General features: G+C 40.9%; 1 protein-coding gene across 1 annotated transcript in view; it reads right to left on the bottom strand.

The window, feature by feature from the left end:
* Positions 1–24,425, bottom strand: part of fstl5 (follistatin-like 5) — a gene marked incomplete at its 5' end in the record, with an annotated part of 66,709 nt that overhangs the window by 21,618 nt on the left and 20,666 nt on the right. The window contains 4 exons of the mRNA XM_071542184.1: positions 6,745–6,879; positions 7,478–7,639; positions 17,253–17,373; positions 20,495–20,506. Coding sequence (XP_071398285.1) covers positions 6,745–6,879; positions 7,478–7,639; positions 17,253–17,373; positions 20,495–20,506 — 430 coding nt within the window. The remainder of the gene's footprint in view (positions 1–6,744; positions 6,880–7,477; positions 7,640–17,252; positions 17,374–20,494; positions 20,507–24,425) is intronic.

Genomic DNA, 24,425 nt, shown 5'->3' with positions numbered 1-24,425 from the left:
CTTGAAGAAAACTTATATAATGTCCAATAATTAGTTCTTTTTGTTAATTAATTGCACTCTCTCGTTATGTGTTGCTTCTATGTTCCTGTTTTGCCAACACTGCTCTTTACATTTTACTGCTGATGTTATCTTTTTGTATTAATGTACTCCTTTGTGAAGCACTTTGGAACTGTGTTTCATTATTATTATCATTACATCGGCCTTTCACAGATGTTTCAAGAACGCATTATCAGAAATATTCAAAGGACGTTGTCACATCGCGCTCATGGCTTATGGGCGTTTACACAGATTTACATTATTCATTTCACAAAACCCTTAGCATGAAACTCAGTCGACAGGCAGTGGGCTGCTGACACCATGGATAGCGTCTCTGCCTGGTTAGAGCTCCTTGTTGCTGACAGCGTGTCCAACACTGTGTGAAAGCCCACTGTGATGGGAGGGACGCCTTCGACGGAAACACAGACGTTATGTGGGCACAGGCTCATCTTGCCTATTCAGAGCATGGAGTACAGTATGCAGCAGACAGGATGGCAGAGGAGTGTGGAGCGAACACAGCATTGTGAAGACTATATGGAGCAGAGCAGTGGTTCTCGACCGTGTGCCGTCGAGGCCCCGGAGCCTGCAGGTCTTCGTCCCGACCAAATCACCACACCGTCAGATTTCACTGATTAGATCCTTCTCTCTGGTAGAAGAGGTGTTAATCAGCTGCTCAGTAGTGTTTGATTGGAACAAAAACCTGCACACTCCTGGGCCTTCATGGCACACGATCTGAGATCCACTGCAGTAGAGTATGGAATAGAGACTGTAGTAGAGTGTGGAAAAGATAGCATGGGGTAGAGTATAAGGTAGACCGCATAGAAGACTGGACTACAGTATAGGGTAAAAGTTAAAGCATGGAGAAGACAGCATGGTATATGGGACAAAGACTGAAGTAGAACATTGTTTAAAGGGGCAATAAGTGGGATTTTTTGTGCGATTTTTTTGACTGGTATGGTAGTATATCATTCTGTTAAACTCTGAATTGGGCCTCTATATCAATGCTCACTTTGGATTGTGGCACAAGGGATAGTAACATCACATCCTGTGTATTGAAAATGCTGCCCCATAGCGCAAAATGGCCATGATATACAGTATCAGCAGGGGGTTGATAGGGTTACTGATAAATTCCAATAACTCAATCATTAGTGTTGATCAGAAGAGGAATGCTGCATGGGCTTCAAGCGTGTTCACTGGAGGTGCTCACTGGAAATATGGGGAGTCCATATGTAGAGGAAAAAAATAAGAAAAAATCCAAGGCACTCTCCTCTGTATAAAGTTTAAAAAGCCTCTATTATTCTTGGCTGTTTCATGTTAAAATGTTAGAAAACGCACCAACTCATTGCGGCCTTCTTCAGGCTGCAGAGAACAATGAAACATACATGGAGGCTGCAACGTGTTGGTGCATTTTCTAACATTTTAACATGAAATAGCCAAGAATAATAAAGGCTTTTTAACTTTGTACAGAGGAGAGTTTTTGTTCTTTTTTCGTCTACAACTCAATAATTAATTTGCCAGGTGCTGAGATGTCTGGCTTTCAAAAATCAGTTTCCGGCCTGTACTTTGCTTGGAGTAGAGCATAGAGTAGTGTATGCGGTAGACAGTAGAGTATGGAGTAGATACTGGAGTGGTGAGTAGCATTTGGGGCATGAAGCAGAGCATGATGTAGATGATGTAGAGACACAATAAAGTAGATGCAGACTAAAGCAGCAGCCAACCCCCCCCCCCCCCCCCCCCCCCCCCACACACACACACACACACACACACACACACACACCCCCAGCCTCAAAGATCCTCTGACACTGCAGAAATAATTGGCACATTGTGAAGGGCAGATATTTATGCCAGTTTAGCAGCAGACTGTCAGAGATGGATGGTGCTCTGCCTGCTGGTGACAGACTCGGTTAAAGAGATCTCAGAATAGTGTCTGCTCAGGTTTTCCCAAACAACGAAGCGCTTGGGTAAATTTGAGAGAAAAACAATTCACTTTAGTGCCGTGGCGGTGAAGAGAAGGTTTTGACCTTCAAGCTCCTCAGTGGTGAATTCATCTAAAGCAGATCATTCATGGCTCACTCATTGTATCATGTGTTTCACTTCATCTCCTGCTGAATAACTTATTCAGCCCTTTGACAACAGGCATAGTCACTTATTCAGTCCTGTGTTAACAGGGGTTTGAATAAAAAGGTCAAAAAATCATAATAGTGTGACTTATGAGCTACCTTTTGTGTAATTCCTTCAGCTGAACACATTTAGAAACAAAATACACTGATCCAGAATGGATCAATACTACCCACAATGTCAGATTTTCAAAAAACATTTCCAAGTATTATTGCAATGTCTGACTGAACCTGTGTCTGGTCTGCACCTAAAGGATCCTAATGGTAATCTGGGTGCCATAGCATACACCAGCACTCTTTGGAGCTGTTAGGAATGGTTCTCTGGTCAAAGCCTCCCCGCTAGCGCTACTTGAGCAAAAAACTGAAGACATCGATTTTGGATGTCCTGTCATCTTGGTTCCACATCGTAACACGGTTACTATGGCTAGATTCACTGTATTCCTCACTTGTCAGTACTTCCTCACTTACATGTTTGTTTTGTGGTTATGGCAGTAGAGGTCTCCTTCATGCACTAATTAGAAAATTAAGCCTCATCTCCTAACAATGGACGAGTTGACAGCTGTGAATTTTTTGTTAGAATGACATGCATTTATATTAGACTTTTTACTTAAAAAATAACATATGCTTTTGGTCTTTACATTTTTACATAAAAATTAAATGATCTGTTTACACCAGCACTCTGATTGACATCCTGAACCTTGTAGGTACAACATTACTTGTAACAATGAAATAAATGATAATTAGACTTGATTAATTACACAATGACACTTTTCTTTCCAGCCATATATTTCAACTGAGAAAACGTATACTGTACCTGTTCATGTTTGTTTAATGTTTTTCATAGGGTTATCTTTAGCCTTCATGTTATAATATATGTGATAATTTCATGTCATATCATCCCCTATGTGAACCCAGCTTAATTAAATGACTGTGCATGTCTTCTCATATCTGCAATCCAAGGCAAGAAACTCACAGCTTCCCTACCTGACAATTATTGCCTGGGGAGGCTGTTCACACTGGCTGCCCTCTATAGTCGATACTGGTGAAAAGCTCTCAGATCAAAGTTAGTGCCAAGCTTCAGGTACTAGTGAGGTTGACTGAGTATCAATGAGAACGAACGCCGGAGGTCACCGAGGCGAATGAAACGAAAGAAAGAAAAACATGATATCCAGAAGGAGTAATGCCTGGTCGTCTGTGCCCTCCAATGGCTTGCTAGCTGCTATTGTTGTTGACTGTGCCAATGAAGGGTATTAGCAGCACGTAAGGTAATTGTAACATTTCATTAAAGTTGTACGTTGCAACATTTTTCACATTACAATAGCAATAAATAAATATGATATATTCCACTTGCCTGGTGTCCAGCCGCCATGAATTGCAGTCATTAGCACTTATACACAAATACTGTCTGACATACCTGATTGGATGGTCTGTGTAGGCGGGACAAACCTACTTATGACGAGCGTTACAGAGCAAAAACAACTACCAAGATGGCAGCGCCAGCAAAGGAATTGGATGATAGTAAGACAATGGCATCAATGAATTAAAACAGGAACATGTTTAAAACAGGAGGAAGCATGTTTAAAAGCTCGGACGTGAACGCCGCCATGATTGTTTCCAGATTACGTCAATGTGCTTTGCTACTGTGATTGGTCAAAGATTTTGATAACTGACTGACTTAAAAAATACGGTGAACATCGGCTTTGCTTTTTTTTTTTTAATTGCAGATTCCCTGCCTTCTCTGTCTGCTTCTTCATCGCCTGTGGTGGCCTTATGGATGCCAGTTACCTCAGCCTCAGGCTAGCTGCTGTTTCAAGGTTGACAGCTCATCAAGATGAGTGACAAGTGATGGGGCAGGAACTTGACCAGCTGATGGGGAGGAAAGGCGGGACTAGCATCACACTTCGCTGCCTCACGGCGAAAAGCTGCATTTTGTAGGCGAAAGAATAAAGAAAAAAATCTACATATTTCATGACACATAAAAAAAACATAAACTTTCGCTATGATGTGTGACAACGGAGATGCTGTTATTGGAAAACCTGACTGTTGCTTCTGACCGCTGCTTTACAGAGTGGCTGCACAGCACAGGCAGATTAATGGCCCTGGAACACAATCAGAGTCTTCCCAGTTCTGCTCATTGTGAGAGTGGGTTACCTTGACCCATCAGCATTTAAGTAAAAATCCATTTATTTAATACAGTTTACAATCTACTTTCACTCTCACCATACCAGTCATTTCATCCCTGTAGTCTGTCACTTAATTTCTGCTCCTGCCCTGGTGTTGCCCGGTGCTCTCATACCTCATCTCACCCTCACACACACACACGCACACGCACACGCACACACACACACACACACACACACTCTATCTCTCTCACACACACACACACACACATGCACACACGGAAGCTCTCTGTAAAGCACTTTGTGGCAGATCTGTTCGTTAAAAGCACTTTAGAAATAAACTTGAGTTGACTTGACCTTTTGTAGCTATTAAACTAATTACACTTGTAAAGATGAACAATCTTATACTCCTCTTTCTCTCTCGCTGATCCCACGCCTGTCTGTTTTCTATATGAAGAGGGCGAGGCTCATAGTTTGCTATGGATACATGAAACATGTCTGGCCTTGACTGAATTGACCAACCTGGTTATGGCTATGTAAAAATGGGTATAACTCACCGGTGAGATTGGCTAATGGACAACAAATGAATAGATGTGAGCTTGAGTTAATAAATCCTTTGTTTATGATCGATAGATACAGAACATTATGCTCACAGCCACAAAAGATGAATTCCTTTTCTTTGAAAGGCTTTCTTTGTAAACGATGTTCAACCTGATTGTAAGTCAATAATTAGCCCCTTTCATAGTGTCGTCCTGGAAATACCAGAAAAATGCTACTGCACATAACCCAAACTGTGGATATTTTTACACCAATGTAATGAATGTACAGTGCACCAGGTCTAAACTCTGAAGGAAAACCAAATGCACCATGACACATCTGTACAAAAGAGGTTATTCTTGACTGGACAATTTTTTCTAGCACTGATTCTGAGCGTTCGCCTCCTCCACCCTGACACACCAGATCTCTCTGTGTTCAGACATCTAATTAAAGAACTCAGCTCACAGTATTAAAAAAAATTTCCATCTTAACAAGTAATTCAGGCTAGGGGTGAGATAATTTCACTTCTTTCACTTCTGTCTTGAGAATTTTCTTGAAACAAGTGACAATATCTTGAAATAAGGAAGATCACTCTTTGCAAGTGAAATGATCTTACCAGAATGTCAGATTTTTCCACTTGTTTTAAGAAAAATAAGATTTGAAGACTCCCTGCTAGACTAAATGACTTGTCAAAGATGGATATTTTTGGGAGTGTAGGTGAGGGTGTCAGTGGAGAACCGTGGCGGGCTGCAGGCGGTGTGAGCAGACAGTCCACATTAGCCTCAGGCTCGGAGGGAGAGCCAATCCAGGGAGCACAGATTGAGTCAGCTTCCATTAGCTCACATAACTAGTTCCTGAATAAAGCCGACAATCGAATAAGAAAACTAGAGTGGGTCAAATATGAAGTCAGATATCCAGGCCAGACTACCACGGCGTAGTATCTGTTTTTATTTCCCCTCGTAACGTAGAGGTGGAGCCACGTTTGGCCATCTGCTCTGGCATCCGTTTGAACTCCTGTCCTGTGGGGCTGCACACCCAAAATGGCCTGCGATATCCAGCTCCTGGCGCAATTTTCGCCCCGCACTAGAGCTTCAAAAGCTTCAAAGCACACGACTGACTTCTGACCTCAGAGAGCGCGATCCTCTGATGCGTGACTGGGTGGAGGATGTGTTGGCGCCGGGGGGACGACATCTAAACCCGCTGACTCCGGCAGAGGTGGGGGGGGGACAGCGAGCTCGCCCCGTGTGACTCGACTGCAAAGTTGCTGCGTGTGCTGCTTAAGCGCCCTAATTACCCGCAGAACAGTATTACACACTAACAATCAGTCTTGAACCCCAAAAAGCAGATCCTGACATTTCCGAAAAGGCCAAAGTTAATTACCGTGTGAGATCCTATACAGGAGGAGATTGTTATTGTGCCTAAAAAAGCTTTTAAAATTGAAGAAGAAGGTTACTTGTTTCACAGCCCTGATGTTATATAGTTATATCTTGACCGTTCCAAATACCACCTTAATCAATGAAGGTTCTTCCAAATAGTGACTGACATGGAATATGATACTGAGAAGAACTTTTAAATGGCACGGTGAGTTAGTGGAAATGGCGCGTGCTGTACTGGAGGAGATGAAAGTATGACAGACGAGTGAGACTATCTTTTGTGAGACTATGTTTTACTAACACAGAATATGCCACTGACAATAAATTTAAAATGGCATGATGAGTGGGTAGAGACGTACGTATATGATTGGTTGTTTCCAAGCAGCAGAGAGAGAATATAGATAGTATCACCATTATCTCCCTAGCAGAGGCTCTATTATTGCATCACAGGATATAAACTATTAAGAAGCGGCTGGATAAATTCTTAAGAGCTCCATTCGCTTGGCTCCATTATCCCTTGACAAAAAAAAAAAAGAGACCCAGGTCATAAGTTATACATACGAGTTTTGCGCGCCGAGTCTTCCACAAATAGTGAAGAAATGTCCTCGTCCACGCCAGCCTCATTTTTGGCGATGCAGGTGTATGCTCCGGTGTCCTCAAAGTGCACGTTGCTGATGTGCACCTCACTTCCATTAGCTGGGGGGGGAACAAGAGAGGGAACACACACAAAGACAGTTTGCCTTCCAGAAAGGGATAAAAGGCGACTTCTATGCTACCATCCTCTGACAAAATTAGACTGTTACGTAATAGTCCTCTAATGGGATGGGAGAGGAGAGTGAGAGGTCTGAATTGGATTGGGTGGGAATTCGAAAAAGGAGAAGTGAGAGGTTCAAAGGAGGCACGTGTCGCACGTTGTGTTTCTGTGTGAGCACTGGGACAGCTGTTTGTCTGCTGAAGTATTTCTCCTACTGTCCTTCACAAAGAAGACATTTGTATTTACTTTTTATTTTCCTGAATGTGAACAACTTAATAACTTTCACTTTACTTTGTCAGAGTTAGTAGTATTAGTTATAGTAATAGCAGTTAGTAGTATTAGAGTAATAGCAGTTAGTAGTATTAGTAGTAGTAGTAGTAGCAGTAGGAGTAGGGGTAGTAGTAGGAGTGGTAGGAGTAGTTAGACTATTAGTAGTATTACTCTAACTACTCCTACTACTACTACTAATAGTAGATTTTGAGGCTCTATCTCCTCTCTAAACCTGCTGTTGCTGAAGATGCTGCTGCTGCTGGTCCCCACCTTGCAGGGTGAGCTGTTTGGACAGCTTGGTTGTGATGTCCATGCCGTTCTTCAGCCAGGCCAGCTGGGGGTTGGGGATGCCCTCGGCGTGGCAGCGCAGGCTGGCGGTCACCCCCGGCTCCCTGGCTTGGCTCTCTGGGTAAACCCGGATGACAGGAGGAACTGGAGTGTGGTGAAAAAGAAAAGAGAAAGATGGGAGAGATGAAGGGATGAATGCACGGGTCCATCCCACACTACATGAATAGCTCTTTTGAGGATTGAGGCAACCTTATTGAATGAGAAGTTTTCTTTTGGAGAGGATGCCAAGTCCTATGAACTTATAGTTTGGCATTAGCATATGCTATCAATAGGCTCAAGAGCATTTCCAGCATACGCTGAATGCCTTTAGATAAGGTTAGTGTGCACTGTGAAGTCAAACAAATCAGCTAGATAAATAAGGGAGAGAACCTCTGTTCGGACGCTATCGATTTTGCTTGGTGGCCATTGATTTTACGTAACCTTTTGTCAGGAAGGAGATGAGGGGATAGAAGCAGAGAAAACAAAATGTGTGGAGAAAGAGAAAATGCACAAACTAAATGTAGCTCTCTTCTACAAACTGTTGCAAAAGCTGACTTTACACATTTATACATAATGTGTGACTGTCATATTGGAGAGTCACTTCTTTACCCTATATTCCTGGAGCAAAAAACAAACAAAAACATCCCCTACATATTTTCCACGGTCCATAAATCAACATAAATCAATAAAAAACACACACACACAAATACATTAACAATATGCATTTATGCATTAGCTGAGAATATGGCACAAGTTTTGCTCAGCACCCGTAGGCTAACTTGTTAGAATCTTGCTCCATAAAACTTGGAAAATATCAAAAGAATGAATTTGAATAATCCGTTGAAGGAAAAAAGCCTATCCTCAGAATAGCATTAAAATGACAAAACCTTTCAAAAGCTCTTCTCTGAGGATGCCATCCCACAGAATTGGTGACTGAAACTTGCGTAATGACAATGAACTGTAAGTTTACAGAGGGGCCATAAAAAAAGCAGTATGAATCATCCCACAACAGCCTGACACATATAAGGATAACGACCTGGCAGCGCTTTAAGTAGGGACATCAAATCTCTCTATCTTGCCATCTTGTTTCGGGCATTCCCTCACAGCCTCTGTGGCCCAAATCAGTGTCCTCTTTTTCCTTTCCCCTTTTCTGAAACAGACTTCAGAGTCAGACAGAGAGAGAGAGCGGCGGTACCGAGGCAGAAGAGGATGGAAGCGCGGGTTTTGGCAGAAGCAGAGAAGGCAGACATGCTGTAGAGACCATTTCCTGTGGGCATTGGGTTAGAGGAAGTCTTGACTCAGCCAGGTGAGTGGAGGACTAAAGATTGCTGCCATGGCCATCTGGTAAACATGGCACTCAAGGGCTTTGGAGCTCACGTCAGCCTGACTGCCAGCACACCATCCGCAGTGGGTCACCGACGGCTCTTATGGCACCCAGGTTACTCTACCAATACTATGAGAATCACTCCAGTCACGGTCATGCTCCTTAGCAGTAACAAGGTATGATTAAATAGAAGCCACGAACACAATTACACCATTTCGTACGGTCTGGTGACTGAAGATTGGAATATACACTCATTATCCCCACACGCGCCCACACACACATACACAAGCTCTGGCCCCGTTTCTTGGAATCTGTGCTGCATTTGCGCTCTCTTTTTTTTCATTATCCTTGTTTTTGTGTTGTTTCTTTTCTGTAAATCGCTTTGAGACAGCCTTGTTTGTCAAAAGCACGCTATGAATAAACTTTACTTGACTTGTGACTTGATTCTACAGCTGCAAGCGTACGCCATGCTGCCTATAAATGCACATAATGAATGAATGCGGAGTATTTCTACAGCTATATATTTATAATGGGGAATAAAGTGATTCGAGCTCAGTTCAGTTGTGTCAGATATCTTGTCATATGTCATTACAAGGTGAGAAGAACAGAGGCATGCTTGGATTGAACTAAGTGGAAGTGAAACTAGTGTTGTAAATTGATTGTAAATTATCAGCAGTCTTTTTATTTTGAGATATTACAAGACAAGATGAAACTTGAATGATCCCCGCGGGGATTTGGGGTCATGGCATTAGCATAGAATAGAGGACAGATACATCAAATATAATATATTGAACATTAAAGGTATATCTTCATTGTCATTCTAATACAAAGCTCTTATTGGCTTCTCACTTGTCACAATTGACAGATTTACAGGTCAGTAGATTTCCTGAAGCCATTTATCTTATTTGTTAGACAGAACACAGTGGAGGATGACAGGAAGAGTGTGTGTGTGGGGGCGTGTGTGTATTTGTCTGTGTGTGTGTGCGTGAAATGCGACAAAGATCGTGAGTCAGATTTGAACCCATGACTTCGGGAATACATGGCATGTACCTTAGCCTGCTGGCCCGCTACCACAACACCCCATTAATCAACAGCCTTAAAGTAGAAGCATGGATCGACCAGGTTCCCTTGAGCACCTCATTAATATAACCTCTCAGGCAGTCTCACAAGGTTACATTAATTAAGGTGTTGGAATTAAAACTTAGAATGCATCCACAAGCCTTTTTTTTTTTTTTTTTCTTTTAAACACGGCATTACTGCTACAGCAGTGCGGTCATTAAGAGTCAAATTCAGGTCAGTCAGTCAGGGGAAGACGCTTCACTTAAATTGCAGTGTGCATATAATCAGATACAGATGTACAGTAGATGTTTGCCCGCTGTTGTATACACAGTGAAATGATATACAGTATATAGAAATATCACTTGAGGTTGCCAAGATTGATATGGAAAATGGATAGCGTGACACTGAGTGCACCTACTTCACACGTTTTTGTGTGAAATGCTTCTATGATTTGACACGATGGAAGTGGTTGGTGCTTTCTGCTGAACACCTTCGCCGATGGTCCAATCAGAGGCAGTAAGAGCGCTACAGGAGGCAGATGGGTTGCAGTGAAAGTGTAGATGTAGGCGCAGTGTGGGTACAGGACCAGTGTAGTGCAGTTGTAGCGTAGGTGAGTGCAGGTGTAATCAGTGCTGAGAACGGGAATAAAGGAGGTTGGTTCTGGGACGCCAGAATTTGCAGTTGAGCCTTCCGTAGGTTTCATGGACCTAATTCAACCAAACATCTGTGATGGGAGGGACCCCATGCCTGCCAGTACCCCAGTTTCCTCGAACATCCAAACTAGGTATATGCAGGCATTCGCCCTAGTTTAACAGCATGAGGCACAGGTAACTATGTAGCATCTGATCCTGTGTAATGGTAAACACAGAAACATTGCTTAACATCTAATTACATTTTTGTCAATTACTTGAGTTGATTAAGGTTCTAACTAGAGTGGTGTTTGAATTGATTTTTCAACAAATTATGTGGAATTAAAGGAGCGATAAGTACAATTTTTACTGCATGGCATAACATGGCCGTAATAAATCTGCAGGGGGTTGATAGGGTTGCTGATTAAAACTAATGACTCACCAATTACTTTGCCAGGTGCTGAGATTTTTAGCTTTCAAACTCACCTATAATCTCTGTTTTTGAAGAAAAACTGGAAGAAAACACATTTCAGCTACTAAAGCTAAAAGCCTTGTTCTCAAGCCAAAAAAGCAAATGACAGAGCAGTATCATTATCACTACAGTATTTTGCATTGCATCTTCTAGATATTTCTGTTGGATCTCTGCTCTATTGTGAAAATGTGACTTTATTGTTTGTGTCAACTACAGGCCACCATATATCAAGGGGAGGGAGGAGGTGCACCGGAGACTTGTGTAAGAAGAAATAAGTTCTATCAATGTTGTTGCAATTCCTACTGGTTGCTGTAAGAGGTCAATACAGATCATAGATCACTTAATGCCCCCTCAGCTGAGGGAAGTTGTCCTGTGGGAAGATGCTTGAATGTGGGAGAAAGACTTCATCCTGTCAAGCTATAGCTATCCATTCATCCTTGTTGCAATTCCTTCTGGTCAGAGATAGGAGTTGATGAAAGTCATATATTATTTAATGTCCCTTTAAGGTAGAATAAAAGAGCTGACAAGCCAGTGGTACAAATCTATTAAATTAGAAGTCTGCTGAGAAAGAGAAATGGGTTCAGAAGGCTCTGGATGAGTGCAAATGTAAAATGCTGCATCGTTGTATTGTAATGAGTTGAAAGTTATACAGAATTAAGTTCAATATATAATTTGCTTGACATTATCAGAATAATTGGGATAATTATTAGTTTAGGACAAGCACTAATTGCAATTAACTATGCAGCAAGTGGTTGTTAAGTGTGCCAGCCTAGTGTATGAAATCAGCCGTTCCAAAAAAAACCCAGATAATTACTTATGGCATATGATAAATTGTGACTGATATGAATATGGAATCTATGTCAGTACCCATTTCTTTTAATAATCATATGTATTTATTTATTTAATTTTTAAATTAAGATATAATAATGTGTGAACGGAATAATATAAAGCATTTCAAAAAGCTTTGAAAATATGCCTTTATAGTTTTTTTGCTGCTAGAACTCAATAAAAATAAAAAGGTAAAATTATGATTGAAATTTACGCCTCCACTCCCAATTAATCATCCACTCTGCATCTTTTTCCATATTCCCAAATGCCTTATTAGCTATGAATAAAAATCAAACTATTTTGTTTCGCCAGGCATCTTTCCTTTTTCCACAAAATAGGAAAGCATGTTCTCCCTTGGTGTCCCGCCTTCTGCAAATACCTCGGTTACGCTGCCAACATGTGCATTTGTAAACTTGGTTTGTGTTTAAATCACCATTTCTTTTGCCTGGACGGACACGAAAATGAAAGGAACTAGCCGGTCGGTGGGATTTTTCCACTCAAAACTCAATTCAGACAAGATAGGAGAGGAGTTGTATTCTGATGTGTTCCTGAGAGTGTCAGGAGAGCCACTGCCGGGAGAATGCGACACAGCAGGGCTGACAGCTCCATCATAAAGCTCCCCAGCCAGCCGTCAATCACTCAGCAAGGCTCCCATCGGCTGTGGTGCTCTAGAAGATGAGCACGCATACAGACAGAGACACACACACACACACACACAAGTAAACACACACACACTCACACACACCATGGCAGGAGACCACTTCCCCATCACATTGCTGGGCGATTTCCAACTAAGCCTGGCAGACTTGTTACAACTCCTCAATCAAATTGAACTTGTGGCTGTTGCTGAAAAACATGCTGGTCATAACTATTGCATTGTGGGAACTGACCGATGCACCCCCCCTCTACCCACACGCTCACACTCACAAACACACACATAAAACTGCCTCTTCCCCATCACGCATAGACAAACACAGACACACATTCACCGCCATGACATACTGTACACACACACACATTCACATTCATTGAGACACACACACACACACACACATACACACACACAAACACACACACCATGACGAAAGCTTTCTCTCTCTCAGCAGTGATTATTCTCTCCCAGCTAGCTGTAGGCCTCCTGGGGAGAGATGGGAGTAAACCAGCTCAGACAACAGTTTTGTCCAAGGCCTGAATCCAATACAGAACCTGTATAGTGAAAAGTACTAGAAAATTTCAAGGGTAAAACAAATATAAAAAAGAAAAGAAAAAATAAAGTAAAAATGCTGGAGCCATTGTTATGAGAAAGATCTGGGACAGAAATTAGCAAGCATAATGGAACTCCAGGGAATACCGCTACGCCTTGTTTGTATGCTCTAACGTCTTTTCATTTCTTGTCTACCTTCAGAGAGGTGTCATTTTGTACGTGTGTGTGTGTGTGGGGGGGGGGGTTGTGCTCATTTGCTTGCTTTTGGTGTTTTGTTTTTCTGGTTTTATTATTTACTTGCTGGGGATCCAAATAGAAAAAAATCTAAATTAAAGCAATTTAGAACGGAGATCTGGTGCCCAAAAAGAATAGAGAGCCCAGAAAAGGAAATCCAAAATTGTACACCAGGATCATGAAATGCAGGAACCACCAGTCTCAGAAAATATCATATTATTCATTTTCTTCACATGGAGAGCTATGATATTGCTTATAATATTTTTGGTATCAATATTGATTTTGAGGAATCGGAGTGTATTGAAAGCTATCAAAAAGTTTCAGAATGTTAGATAATGAAACCTCTTGTTTTTCTTCATTTTTATTGGAGAAATCAGTTGAGTGTGGCCTATTTCTATTTAAAGAAGCAGATGGGAAATACAAATATAGACAAATTACTTTATCACATGATGTAAAATATGTATGTTTAATAGGTATGTCTAAATATATATGTTAAATTAGAATATTGGCACTGAATTTGAGTATTGGAACCTGTATCAAAACATTGCCAAAGATAGCCAGCTATACATAGCTTTTCAGGTTTTAGTATTGGATAATTTGCAGAGGAGCTTCCATACAGTAGGAGCAACATGGCAAGCAAAGACAGTGAGAAGACTGATGGCTTTGACAGGAGGGAAGTGACTGACCTGCAACCTGACTTGCAACCTATAGAAGAAGATGTGACTGATGAATAAAGTCAATAATCACAGCATGAAGATAGGAATCAGTCCCTCCAGGAATTGGTTATTTTGGGATGGCAATAATTCCTGCAAATTCAGCCAATCCCTGCAATATTTGCGAGGACTTGTAATTTTGGCCAATCATTGCACTTTTTGCATCAAATGGTCAACAAACTGTGTTTACTTTGGTCTTTTTATACTACAGTGAATGACTTGACAGTGGGTCTTTATAGAAGGAGGAGATGGAGAAGGACAATAAGTGGTAGTTTCACAGGTTTCATGAGTTTTATTCATCCTACAGGTGTATGAAGATGAGAAATGCATTTGGTTTTTAATTTAACCTGCACTATTTTTGTTTTATATAGTTTACATTTATCCTTAGCCTTTGGTGTACCTCAAACATAATTGAGTACTTTTTAAATGAAACTCTAGAGTTTTATTTTCAAGAAAAACAATTAAAATGGATACATTTTATTTGGTGTTTATTGTGCTGATGTTGAGTTAAAGCTTTACTTTATAAGACTATAGTCTAAGGACAATATTTTCCTTTGTTGTAACTTGGAGACATATTTTTTTCTCTTCAGAAAACTATTAAAAATAATGAGCACTGAAGTATTTCCAGCTGCTTATGTAATATGTAATATACCTATTATGATAGAAAGTGATTATGTATGACTAAAACAACTTTGGTAATCTTTCTTAATGGGAGGTAGTTATCAAAATCAATTTTTTGGGTCTCTCTAGTGGCACTTTAGTACCACTAAAGCTGTTTTTCTTGGCTTGCAGTGTTTATCAATTCTCACAAGTTTACAGCAATAAACACATACCATATCACTCTGCAAACTACTCAGGAATATTAACAAAACATTATTTTCGCTATCCATGGAAACTACATAATCAAATTATTCTCATCAGAACCAGAGTAAGGGAAGTAATTAGAAGACATTGTTAATGAACTGTGCATGTAAACAGTGTATAGTGTGTATGTCATGTATATTCACTAATAACTGCAAACAGCTAAAATTATTTCTTGAAATGTGATGCTGGCCAGGCATCACATTTAGATTAGGTTTTTGAAATGAAAGCCATTTATAAGGTCGGGAAACTAAAGTTATTTTTTCAGCAGCAAAAGTGGTTGATGGATTTGACAAATTCATCCTACCACTTTCATTAATTTGCTACAAACGTGGCTGGGAGAGTGGACAAACTTTCCAGCCACAGTGCAAATTAGATGTAACTTTATTGATTCCCGTCGGAAAATTGGGTCACTACAGCTGGAAAGAAAAGGGTACAGATAAAACAAAACAACAGATCAAATAGAACATATTGAAGATACAAACAAATAATCCCAACCAAAGGAACATACTGATGATAATATAACAAACAGAATACATCGAGGAAAAAGATACAGCATCTTCATCAAGCTGGAGCAGCCAACACTAAGAAGTGGACTTCCACAAAAGTGAAAATATGGCCTTAAGTTTGGGGCATTTTGGTGAGTCAGTCTGATTGTAAGCAGTCCCTCTGCCTTATTCAAGTCAGTACAATAAGGATCAAAGCACTAAACCACTTAATGATCTCCCATTCACTGCACATAGCTTACAGTATGGAAACCTGACTGCCCTCTGCCTACTTTGCAGATATATCAAAAGAGTTGCTTTATGGAAAAAATATGTCTAGACTAAATTGCACTCAGCTATTCTCAGTAAAACTGCAAATACTTTCATCATCCTGGTGACCACAGACTGATGCACAGCATACAACCTCCAAGTTTCTAAGAGTTACCTCCTTCTTTCAGTTGTTTCTTACTTGAGTTTTACAAAAATCCCTGTGGCCTCGGCAGGGTGACAGCAGGCCTTGGGAGACTTTAGCCAGCCTAAGAATGGGAAATTTATAGTCTCCAGTAAAAGGTCATCTGAAAGTTTCAGCAACAATTAGGACCAAAAGTAACTCCCATTGGTGTAATGACATTCACTCTTTTTCCATAAACAGTAGCCGGGGAACATCCGGTATAATCAGACCAGCAGATTTGGACCGGCTGCAAAAAGTATACCATTGCCATTAAGCTGAGAGTAATGTTTTAAGATGAATGTTAATGTCTGTCTGTCACATGTAATGGAGATTTTAATATCATTAGGATTTGCCACCTCAAGCTTTCTACATTCCAACACTGTGGTTTATTTTGGTTCAGCTCATTAGAGCTGAAATGGACCATTTTAACATAGAAAATAAAATAAAATAGGTTCAAACACCTTGTGTCTCAAGAATAAACAGTTAAAGTAATAATGTATGGCATTTTCGAGGAATTTCAATCGCAATTCAACCTATACCCAGTCCATGAAAGCTTTCATATCTGCTGTTCTAAACACCTTTCCATGGAAAAAATCCTCTGCCGCACAGAAAGTGATGTGTTTCACGTTACCGGAAGCCGTAACAGCGGTTTGTTTGAACCAAACAGAAGAAGAACTGGGTAGTTAGCATGAGCAGTGATAGCCAACCTAACCCTAACCAGACAAAGAAAAGAGCGCCACCTACAGAAACTCAAACTGAATCAACAGAAAATCCAAGCTCTGCCCACACTGTTTGATTGACAGGTGACCTCTCTCTCAGCAATGAGCACAACAAAGATGTCTTGTGTATTACTACTTTAGACATTTCTCTTAAATATAAAGGTCCTTTGAACTAATCATTCTGAGCAGTGACAGAAGACTATGATGATCACCTTGTCAAAAAAACAAACTCCCGGCACACACGCAATTATAAACTCAGCTTTATTCTGTTGATGTTTTGGTCCTCGGCCTTTGTCAAGAAATTCAAAATAATAACAGTGCTCTCAGTCTCTTTTACCCCCCTCACCAGTGATGGGCTAATCAGCCGCACCTCACGTGCATGTTGGAATTATGTGAAACCTCCCTGCAGGTTAATTAATCAGCATGATTTCTCCTCTAAACTATGCTGATCACAACAAGACTCAGCAAATCTTCACAACAAGAGCAGATCTGTGTGTCCTTTCAAGGTCTTCAGCATGGCGGGGAACTAAATTTCCCATCAGCCAGCCACAGTGGCTGATGGATTTCAAAACACAACAGCCATTTTCACTAGTTTACCCACCAAAGATGATATAGAGAATGCCAAAGTGGATGGTAGAGTATATACAGCGAATAGCCATTCTGGTCCCATAGTGTGTGTGTGTGTGTCTGTGTGTGTGTGTGTGTTTGTGTGTGTGTTGTGTGTGTGCGCGCGTCTTACCGTTCACTTGGAGAGTGTGTGTCTGTGAGAGTTGCTCGTAGCCATCGGCATGACAGGTATAGTTGCCCATGTGGGTTGTGGTCACCTTGGTGATGTACAGGGAGCCGTCATCCCCAAAGTCCTACCAGAGAGAGAGAGAGAGAGAGAGAGAGAGACAGAGAGAGAGAGAGAGAGAGAGAGAGAGAGAGAGAGAGAGAGAGAGAGAGAGTGTGAATTATTGGCAGACTTTGATCAGCAGTGCTGCGGTGATGATGTGAAGGCGTTTGGAGCTGGAAATCAGCTGTTTAAATGGGAATGCCAGATGAGAAGATAAGCATGTTCCATAGCAGCATATAGGAAATGAAAAATATGAAAAATATAGCAATGGCTCAAAAAGGCACATGGTGTAGCAAATGTCCATCGATCTCAGTCAAAGGCTGAAGCCTTGTGGTGCCACAAAGAAGAATTGTGCAAAATTATTATTGCAATCACAGTTAAGAAAAATAGTCTCTAGTGGTTTTGGCAAATGCCATATTTCCAAATAAGAGGAAAGTGATCCGACAGGAAAGAAGGACTAGGGCTACAATTGATCAGAGTGGAAAACATGCAATGTGAGCTGTTTTCAAAACAGAAACAAGGAAACTGGAAATTGGTTGCTGAGTACGTAGGGTCAATCAGAATGAATATTGCCGCTTCTGTGAATAATCATCTCAAATGTCATGTTGAATCATCGTCCCTGAAAAGGCCAAAATGAGAGTTGTTACCCTTTTGTTAACACGCACGCCACACAAATGCACAAAACCTGTTTCACTCCAATTCTCTTGTGGCCTATTTAAAGCAAAACAAAAATTGTAATTAAACCAAAACCCATCCGTGATGTGAATTTGTGAAGAGCCAACTGAAACATAATTAATTCATGCTGTGTTATAATTATTAAGCCAGTGAACACAAAAAAACGGGTGCCGGACAAGAAAAGAAAGCAAACACAAGAATAAATTATTCAGCTCTAGCACTGATAGAAGCCCCCAAAGCTAATGAGCCCATTGACGGTGTGTTGGTGTGATGAATCCATCTGGCAAAAAGCAAATATCCACCACCTTGTTAAGACCATGCTGCAAAAGAATGGCAACATGACTTAACAACTCATTTTATCTGGGATTTTTTAAATTATTTTTCTTAAAACAGGTGAAAAAATCTGCAAATCGAGTGAGATGATTTCATTCGTTTCCAATGCAATTTAACTAATTTCTAGAATTTTCTTGAGTTTATTATTTCGACACTAGTCATCTGCCTTTTTTCATGATATGTCATTTGTTTCGACAAACTTCTCAAAACAGGTGAAACTGCATTAGAAACAAATTAAATTATCTCACAACATTGTCAGATTTTGTTTCACAAAAAAAAACAAGATTTTAAGATTCAATTCTTGACTAAATGACTCGTTAAGATGGATATCTTTTGCAGCGCTGCATTCAGTCTCTCAAGTGATTATGCTATAGTTCTTCAGGGAGTACTCAGAAACAAAAGAAGTGTTTCTACTCATAGTAATAGGTTTCAGCACTTTCAAATGCACAGCAGCATTCAGAAATGAACGTGTTCCGGCGTTCAGCCTTCATTAGGATTTTCTTCAGCGCCCACTTACTTGACAAAGGCCAAGTGCCAAAACGTGTTCATTCCTGATTGCTGCCATGCATTAAAAAAACATTGAGATGTATTTTAGTCGTGTGAACTTTTGCACCTAAGAATGTCCATGAGTCTGCACCCATGCTCCTAAAAAATGTCTTTTTCTTGTGCTGAACACAACATTCCTTTATTCAAGAAATATCTCAGCCCTAATTACTGGCCCTCTTTGAGCTTGTAAAAAGAAAAATGACAAAAGAGGTTTTTTATTCTCATTAAATGGCTTTTAACATTCCAGCCACATCTTTGCTACCTGTGTACATCTTGGCATTCGTCTTCCACATACTTCCATCTACAGAGGAGCTGGAAGAGCCAGCCATCATGTTTACAGCCATTCAGTGTGTTTATCAGCTGGTCCCGGTGTGCTCCGATCTAGCCGACGAGCCGGGTAGCGGCTCGGGCTGAGTGAAGCATCAGAGCTTCACAATATGAGGGGAAATCGATGGTGCGTTTTGGCCCTTTGGGCTGAGAGCATATTGTGTCACCTTTTTAAATGAAAAATGAATGGGGGGAGAAATGAAACTCAGAGAGGTGGAACGAGCCACGGCGGAGCCTGTCGACACGATTCCTCCACCTCTTCTCCCCACCTCAGCACCCTCACCTCAGCTATCAGCGGCACCCAGCAGCACCCAGCACCCGGCTCCCCGCAGGCAGAGCAGGCCGGGGCACGACTGCTCAGTGTAACAGACAAGGGCAGGTAGAGGGTGGATCTGCAGATAGGCCATAGCCCTCAACGAACTATAATTAATAAAGCTGTCACAGCCAGGTCACCTCTGAAAGGACACTGAGCAGCCACCTACACTCAGGTGGGGGCGTGGCTTTCAGCAAATGGGCCTTGAAGGAGGATTTTGCAGCCTGGTCTCTGGAAATTTCATGAAATGAGCATGATGCCTTAAAATGCAAATCATGTGCTCCGGGTACGAAAAGTGAGAGAAATGCGTTTCTTATTCATACTGTTGTCACATAATCCTTTCATGGTGGAGCAACTATTTGTGTCTATTAGGGATGGGACAATATTCTTATCTCATGATACAATGTAATAAATAAAAGTTAAATGACAACAAAGTCTGACTGTGCAGATTATGTTTATTTTTGAGACATAAATCTTTCTAGCAATGGCATTGGCTTGCTAGAATGTAAACAACAATTTATGTCATTGTCATTGTTAACCATTTATGTCAAAAATGTCAATTTGCAGATATTATAATTTGGAGAGCTTGTGAAATTGTGATGGGCAAGCTGTCTCGTTTGTGATTACTACAGGAGAAAAAATGTAGCTAACATCACGATTATTTTTTCTGCCCCACGATACGTATTGCCACATTTTTGTATTGTGATATATTGAATTTCCATATATCGTCCCATCCCTAGTGTCCACAACACATAATCTGCATTTCAGAGTTCAAACTCACTGTGCTGGATTTTCTGCTTTTTTTTTTATTATTTGTTTTTTGATTACAGCATCACACATCTGTCACACCTTGCAGGGACTCAGTATCTTTGCGGGCTTTTTTTGTGAATGGTTCACAACATAGTGAAGCAATGTCAGTCTGTTCAGAAAAAAAAAAAAAAAAAAAACCTACCTGGGACGGGATCTGTTGGGGAGAAGAGCAGAGGTGAAACATTCAGAGGGTTAGTTCAAACACGGGATTAAGAGGAGGCTTAATACATGGATTATGAAGCAGACAGGCTACATTACCGCCATTACATACAATCGATCATGGTGCTGAGGTCAGAAATCTTTGAGTATGATGTTGTGGAGTAGGTGTGAGACTAAGAAGCGCCCCAACTTTGACCACTTTTAAAACCACGCTCAAAACCTTTTTCGTTCTGCACTGCCTATGCAACTTGATCTTTATTCTCTTTTTATGCATTTTAATTATTATCTCTTTTTATACACTTTATTATCTCACTGTGAATTGCCTTTGTGTACGAAATGTGCTATATAAATAAACTTGCCTGGCCTAAATGTAGGTGCAATATCAGGATAGTCATTTAAAAAAAGAAAAAAAAAAAAAAATTATGTGATGATTTTTGATAACCGCAATGACATATCCGCTCTAACCCAACCCTGTTTTCTGCTCAAATCCAGATTTCTGAATAAACAGAAGCTCGCTCTAAATAGCACAAATGACAGTTACATCATATGCTGTGTGTTGGTATAACACAGTACTGCAATTCAATAAGGCATGTTATCTGCCATGTAATGCTGCACAGCTTGACTTTTTTGTCCAAAGAGCACCAGAAGAATGCTAATTGTATCACTACAGGTGGTACATATTGATCAAAGCCCAGTGTAGATATTAAGTATAATCACATACTTTCAACGTTACATATGTCTCCGCCATACAAAGATAATGCTATACCCACCAGCACAAGGCACTGAACACTATAAGAGATAAAAAAAAAAACACTTATCCCCACAGTTGAGATAAGAGAAGAGTGTTATTTCCATTCCTGATGAATCTCCAGTCTCTGCCTTCCTACAGGTTTTCCATTTCAAAATTCCATGTTTTCCAGACAATCATTTCCTGACTGGAAATACTGACCTGGAAATTAGACTAGTTGGAACTGGAACATATATCACTCTATAGCTGATGATTACTCTTCACAACCACTCATCACAGTTTTCCCCCGATATACAGCACCACTATCTGAACGTGAGGCAAACATTTGTTCCTTGTTTGAAGTACTTTTTGTACACTTTGTTGTGACATTCCCAAACTTTTCAAGAACTGGAAACTATCAAATCCATTTTCCAAACTATTTCAAGAACCCTAGAGACCCCGCCCCCATACATACACACACACACACACACACACACACACACACAAAACTGTAACTTTGGCTCGGCCGCTCTGGAAGGATTGAAATGCCGACAGCCCTGGATGATGATGCAATAGCCAGCAACTGTCAACTTCATGGAATTACAGTAAGCTGCTTTGTCAAAATTTAGAGGGGCTCTATTGAACTCCAGGATACAAGCGCACCACTGGGATTAATGCGCGATTCAGTGAGTCTGAATGTCGACAAAAATTTCCAAAATAACCACATTCTAAACTGGGAGGGCCTGTAAGATTAAACTGCATAAACCTCCCATGCGCAATCACAGGGATACGACTGTAATTAGGGCTGGCAGTGGATGCTCACAAATATTAACAGCCAGCAATTATACAGAAATTGTCTGCAAGGCAATTTAGAGCGGGTCTGCGGATGCCAGGTGCAGACAAAATCCATTCTCCTCCCTGGAAGGAACAACAGTGATTGACTGGAAGACCAAGAGCCAAAAATAAATCTGGATTAAGCCGGCGTTGGTGTGGTGCTCAAGCTCCATCGGTAGTTTCTCTTGGTCCTGTTCGGTCCGCACACAGTTTTCTGATGAGCCACACGAGACTATTAGCCCTTATGTTGATTCACTTGCTTGTGGGGTAGCCGCTCTGGAGGTAACCTGTACACATCCAACCTATCTTTGTTAGGCACCAACAGAAAATCAAAACTGACAATCACAGACCCAAGGGCCAAAGTACACCGACTTCTCACTCTAAAGAGATAGATTACTCCCTGTATTAGTTTGGCTAACATTCTCACTTCATGCAGCTGCAGCAGCATGCACTTTACATACTGTACCACAGAGATATAGCAAGTGTAATTTTATGCAACATCATTAAATGCAGTTAATATATATACATAATTAAAATGCAAATAGTTAAATGCATCCTGCTTTCTGCCCTGCTGCTTCTATCATGTATAACTCAAGCAAAGAGGTAGATTGAAATTGAATTTTGATGTTTTCTCCAGCGAAGGTAACCACACATGAGCAAACTCCGATCGATTCCCACCACAACCTGCTCTCCTTTCTCCCCCTATATCCATCCAATCGCTTCTACTTTCTCCATAAAGCACGGGGGGGGGGGGGGGGGGGAGAAAATGAGTTTGCTTTTACAGTATGCTTCCAAAGTGAAGAAAAAAAACCATAATGCATAAAAAGCAAAACACTTTTTAAAAAAAGGTTTTAACACAAAATTAAAACAACCTCTGACATTTTGAAAGGATAAAAGGTAATTTCAAGTCCTTGTGATGTGTGAAAATGATTCCTGTATCCTCACTATATTAAAGCTATTGATGTTTGCTTTTTTTTTTTTTTTTTTTTTGCTAAAACGAATATCCTGAACAGCATTTTGCAACAGCAGCTTTCATTTCCGAGCTGAAATTTGAATTTAAAATAAACCTGTGTCAGCTCTGGTATTAGTCAACGGGGGAAATCGGTGATTGTGTGTGAAGCAGAGACAAAGACCACCCCCGATCGAGACACTCAACTCCACTCCATGTCTTCAGGCAATATCAGGAGATGAAAAGAACACTGCTGCTATTGAATCTGAAAAAAAAATACAAGTAAAACAGGATTTGGAAAAATATATATGAAAGGTAGATCAAAGCCTGTATTGACCTTACAAGACCTACAGTAGTTCCTGTTTTTTCTCCTGTGAATCCTCCTTGTACAAGAAATAATCAGACTTGACAGATTTCTTTTTTTGTTGTTGTTGTTGTTGTTGTTTTTTTGTTACACCCAGCACTTGCAGACTGTCTATTTGACTATGAACTGCTTATTATTCAAAATAGGAAAAAATAGCAAAGCTTTAATTTTGAAATGCATGACAAAAAAATAAAAAATAAAAAACACCTTATGGGTTAGCGCTGCTCTTTGCTGAAATCACACATCACCAACACTCAGAAACAGTGCGCTAGTTTAGCGCCGGTTGATGGTGCCAAGTATGACTGGCGACAGCTGGGCGCCTCTTACTCATTTTAAGGGTCATCAACATTTAATGTTACATTAGTGGCTTCGCTGGATCTCCCTTTATCTACTGCGACAGTGTTGACTTAATTATGCACAGCGGCTTCACACTCATCTTGGTCAGCCTTGACACAGAGCAGGGAAGAGCGGGGAGGGAGGGCGAGGGAGATCTGCCTTTTCTGCACCTCGCCACCTGAGTATCCTTGCTCCTTTGATGTGGATGAAAGCGACACAGAGGGCTGTCTGGGGCAACGGCGGCGGCACACACACGTGCACGCATGCAGATAAACACACACACACACACACACACACACACACAGGCACGCACACACACTGTTTCACCGAGTTGTAAAAGTAGGTCCTTCCTCTAGAGCTGAACCCCTTTGGTATCCCCCTTCATCTTCCTTCTTTGTCTGAGATCCCTGTCCCTCCCAGCAGTCTCTAAACACAGACACTGAGAACACAAGCTGACACCCTGGATTACTGTCAGACCTACAATACAAAGCCAGTGCCAACAGTCCAAAAAAAAAAAAAAAAATGCGCTGACAATCTGAGGCATTGCCACAAAAAGTTAGCAACATCTTTTCCCATTATGTTATCATTCCATTATTGCCAACAGACAACACGACTTTGAAGTTACAGATGTAATGCAGGGTGAAATTCTCTGAAAGCTCTTGCTAAGAGGCAGAGGCTCCGAAATAAGTGTTAAAAATTGATCT

Source organism: Centroberyx affinis, unplaced genomic scaffold (assembly GCF_046629955.1).
Source record: "Centroberyx affinis isolate AG114_WGS23_722 - 3 ecotype Tasmania unplaced genomic scaffold, CSIRO-AGI_Caff_v1 ptg000226l_1, whole genome shotgun sequence".
Lineage (NCBI taxonomy): Eukaryota > Metazoa > Chordata > Actinopteri > Beryciformes > Berycidae > Centroberyx > Centroberyx affinis.
This window is presented reverse-complemented; position numbering and strand designations above follow the sequence as displayed.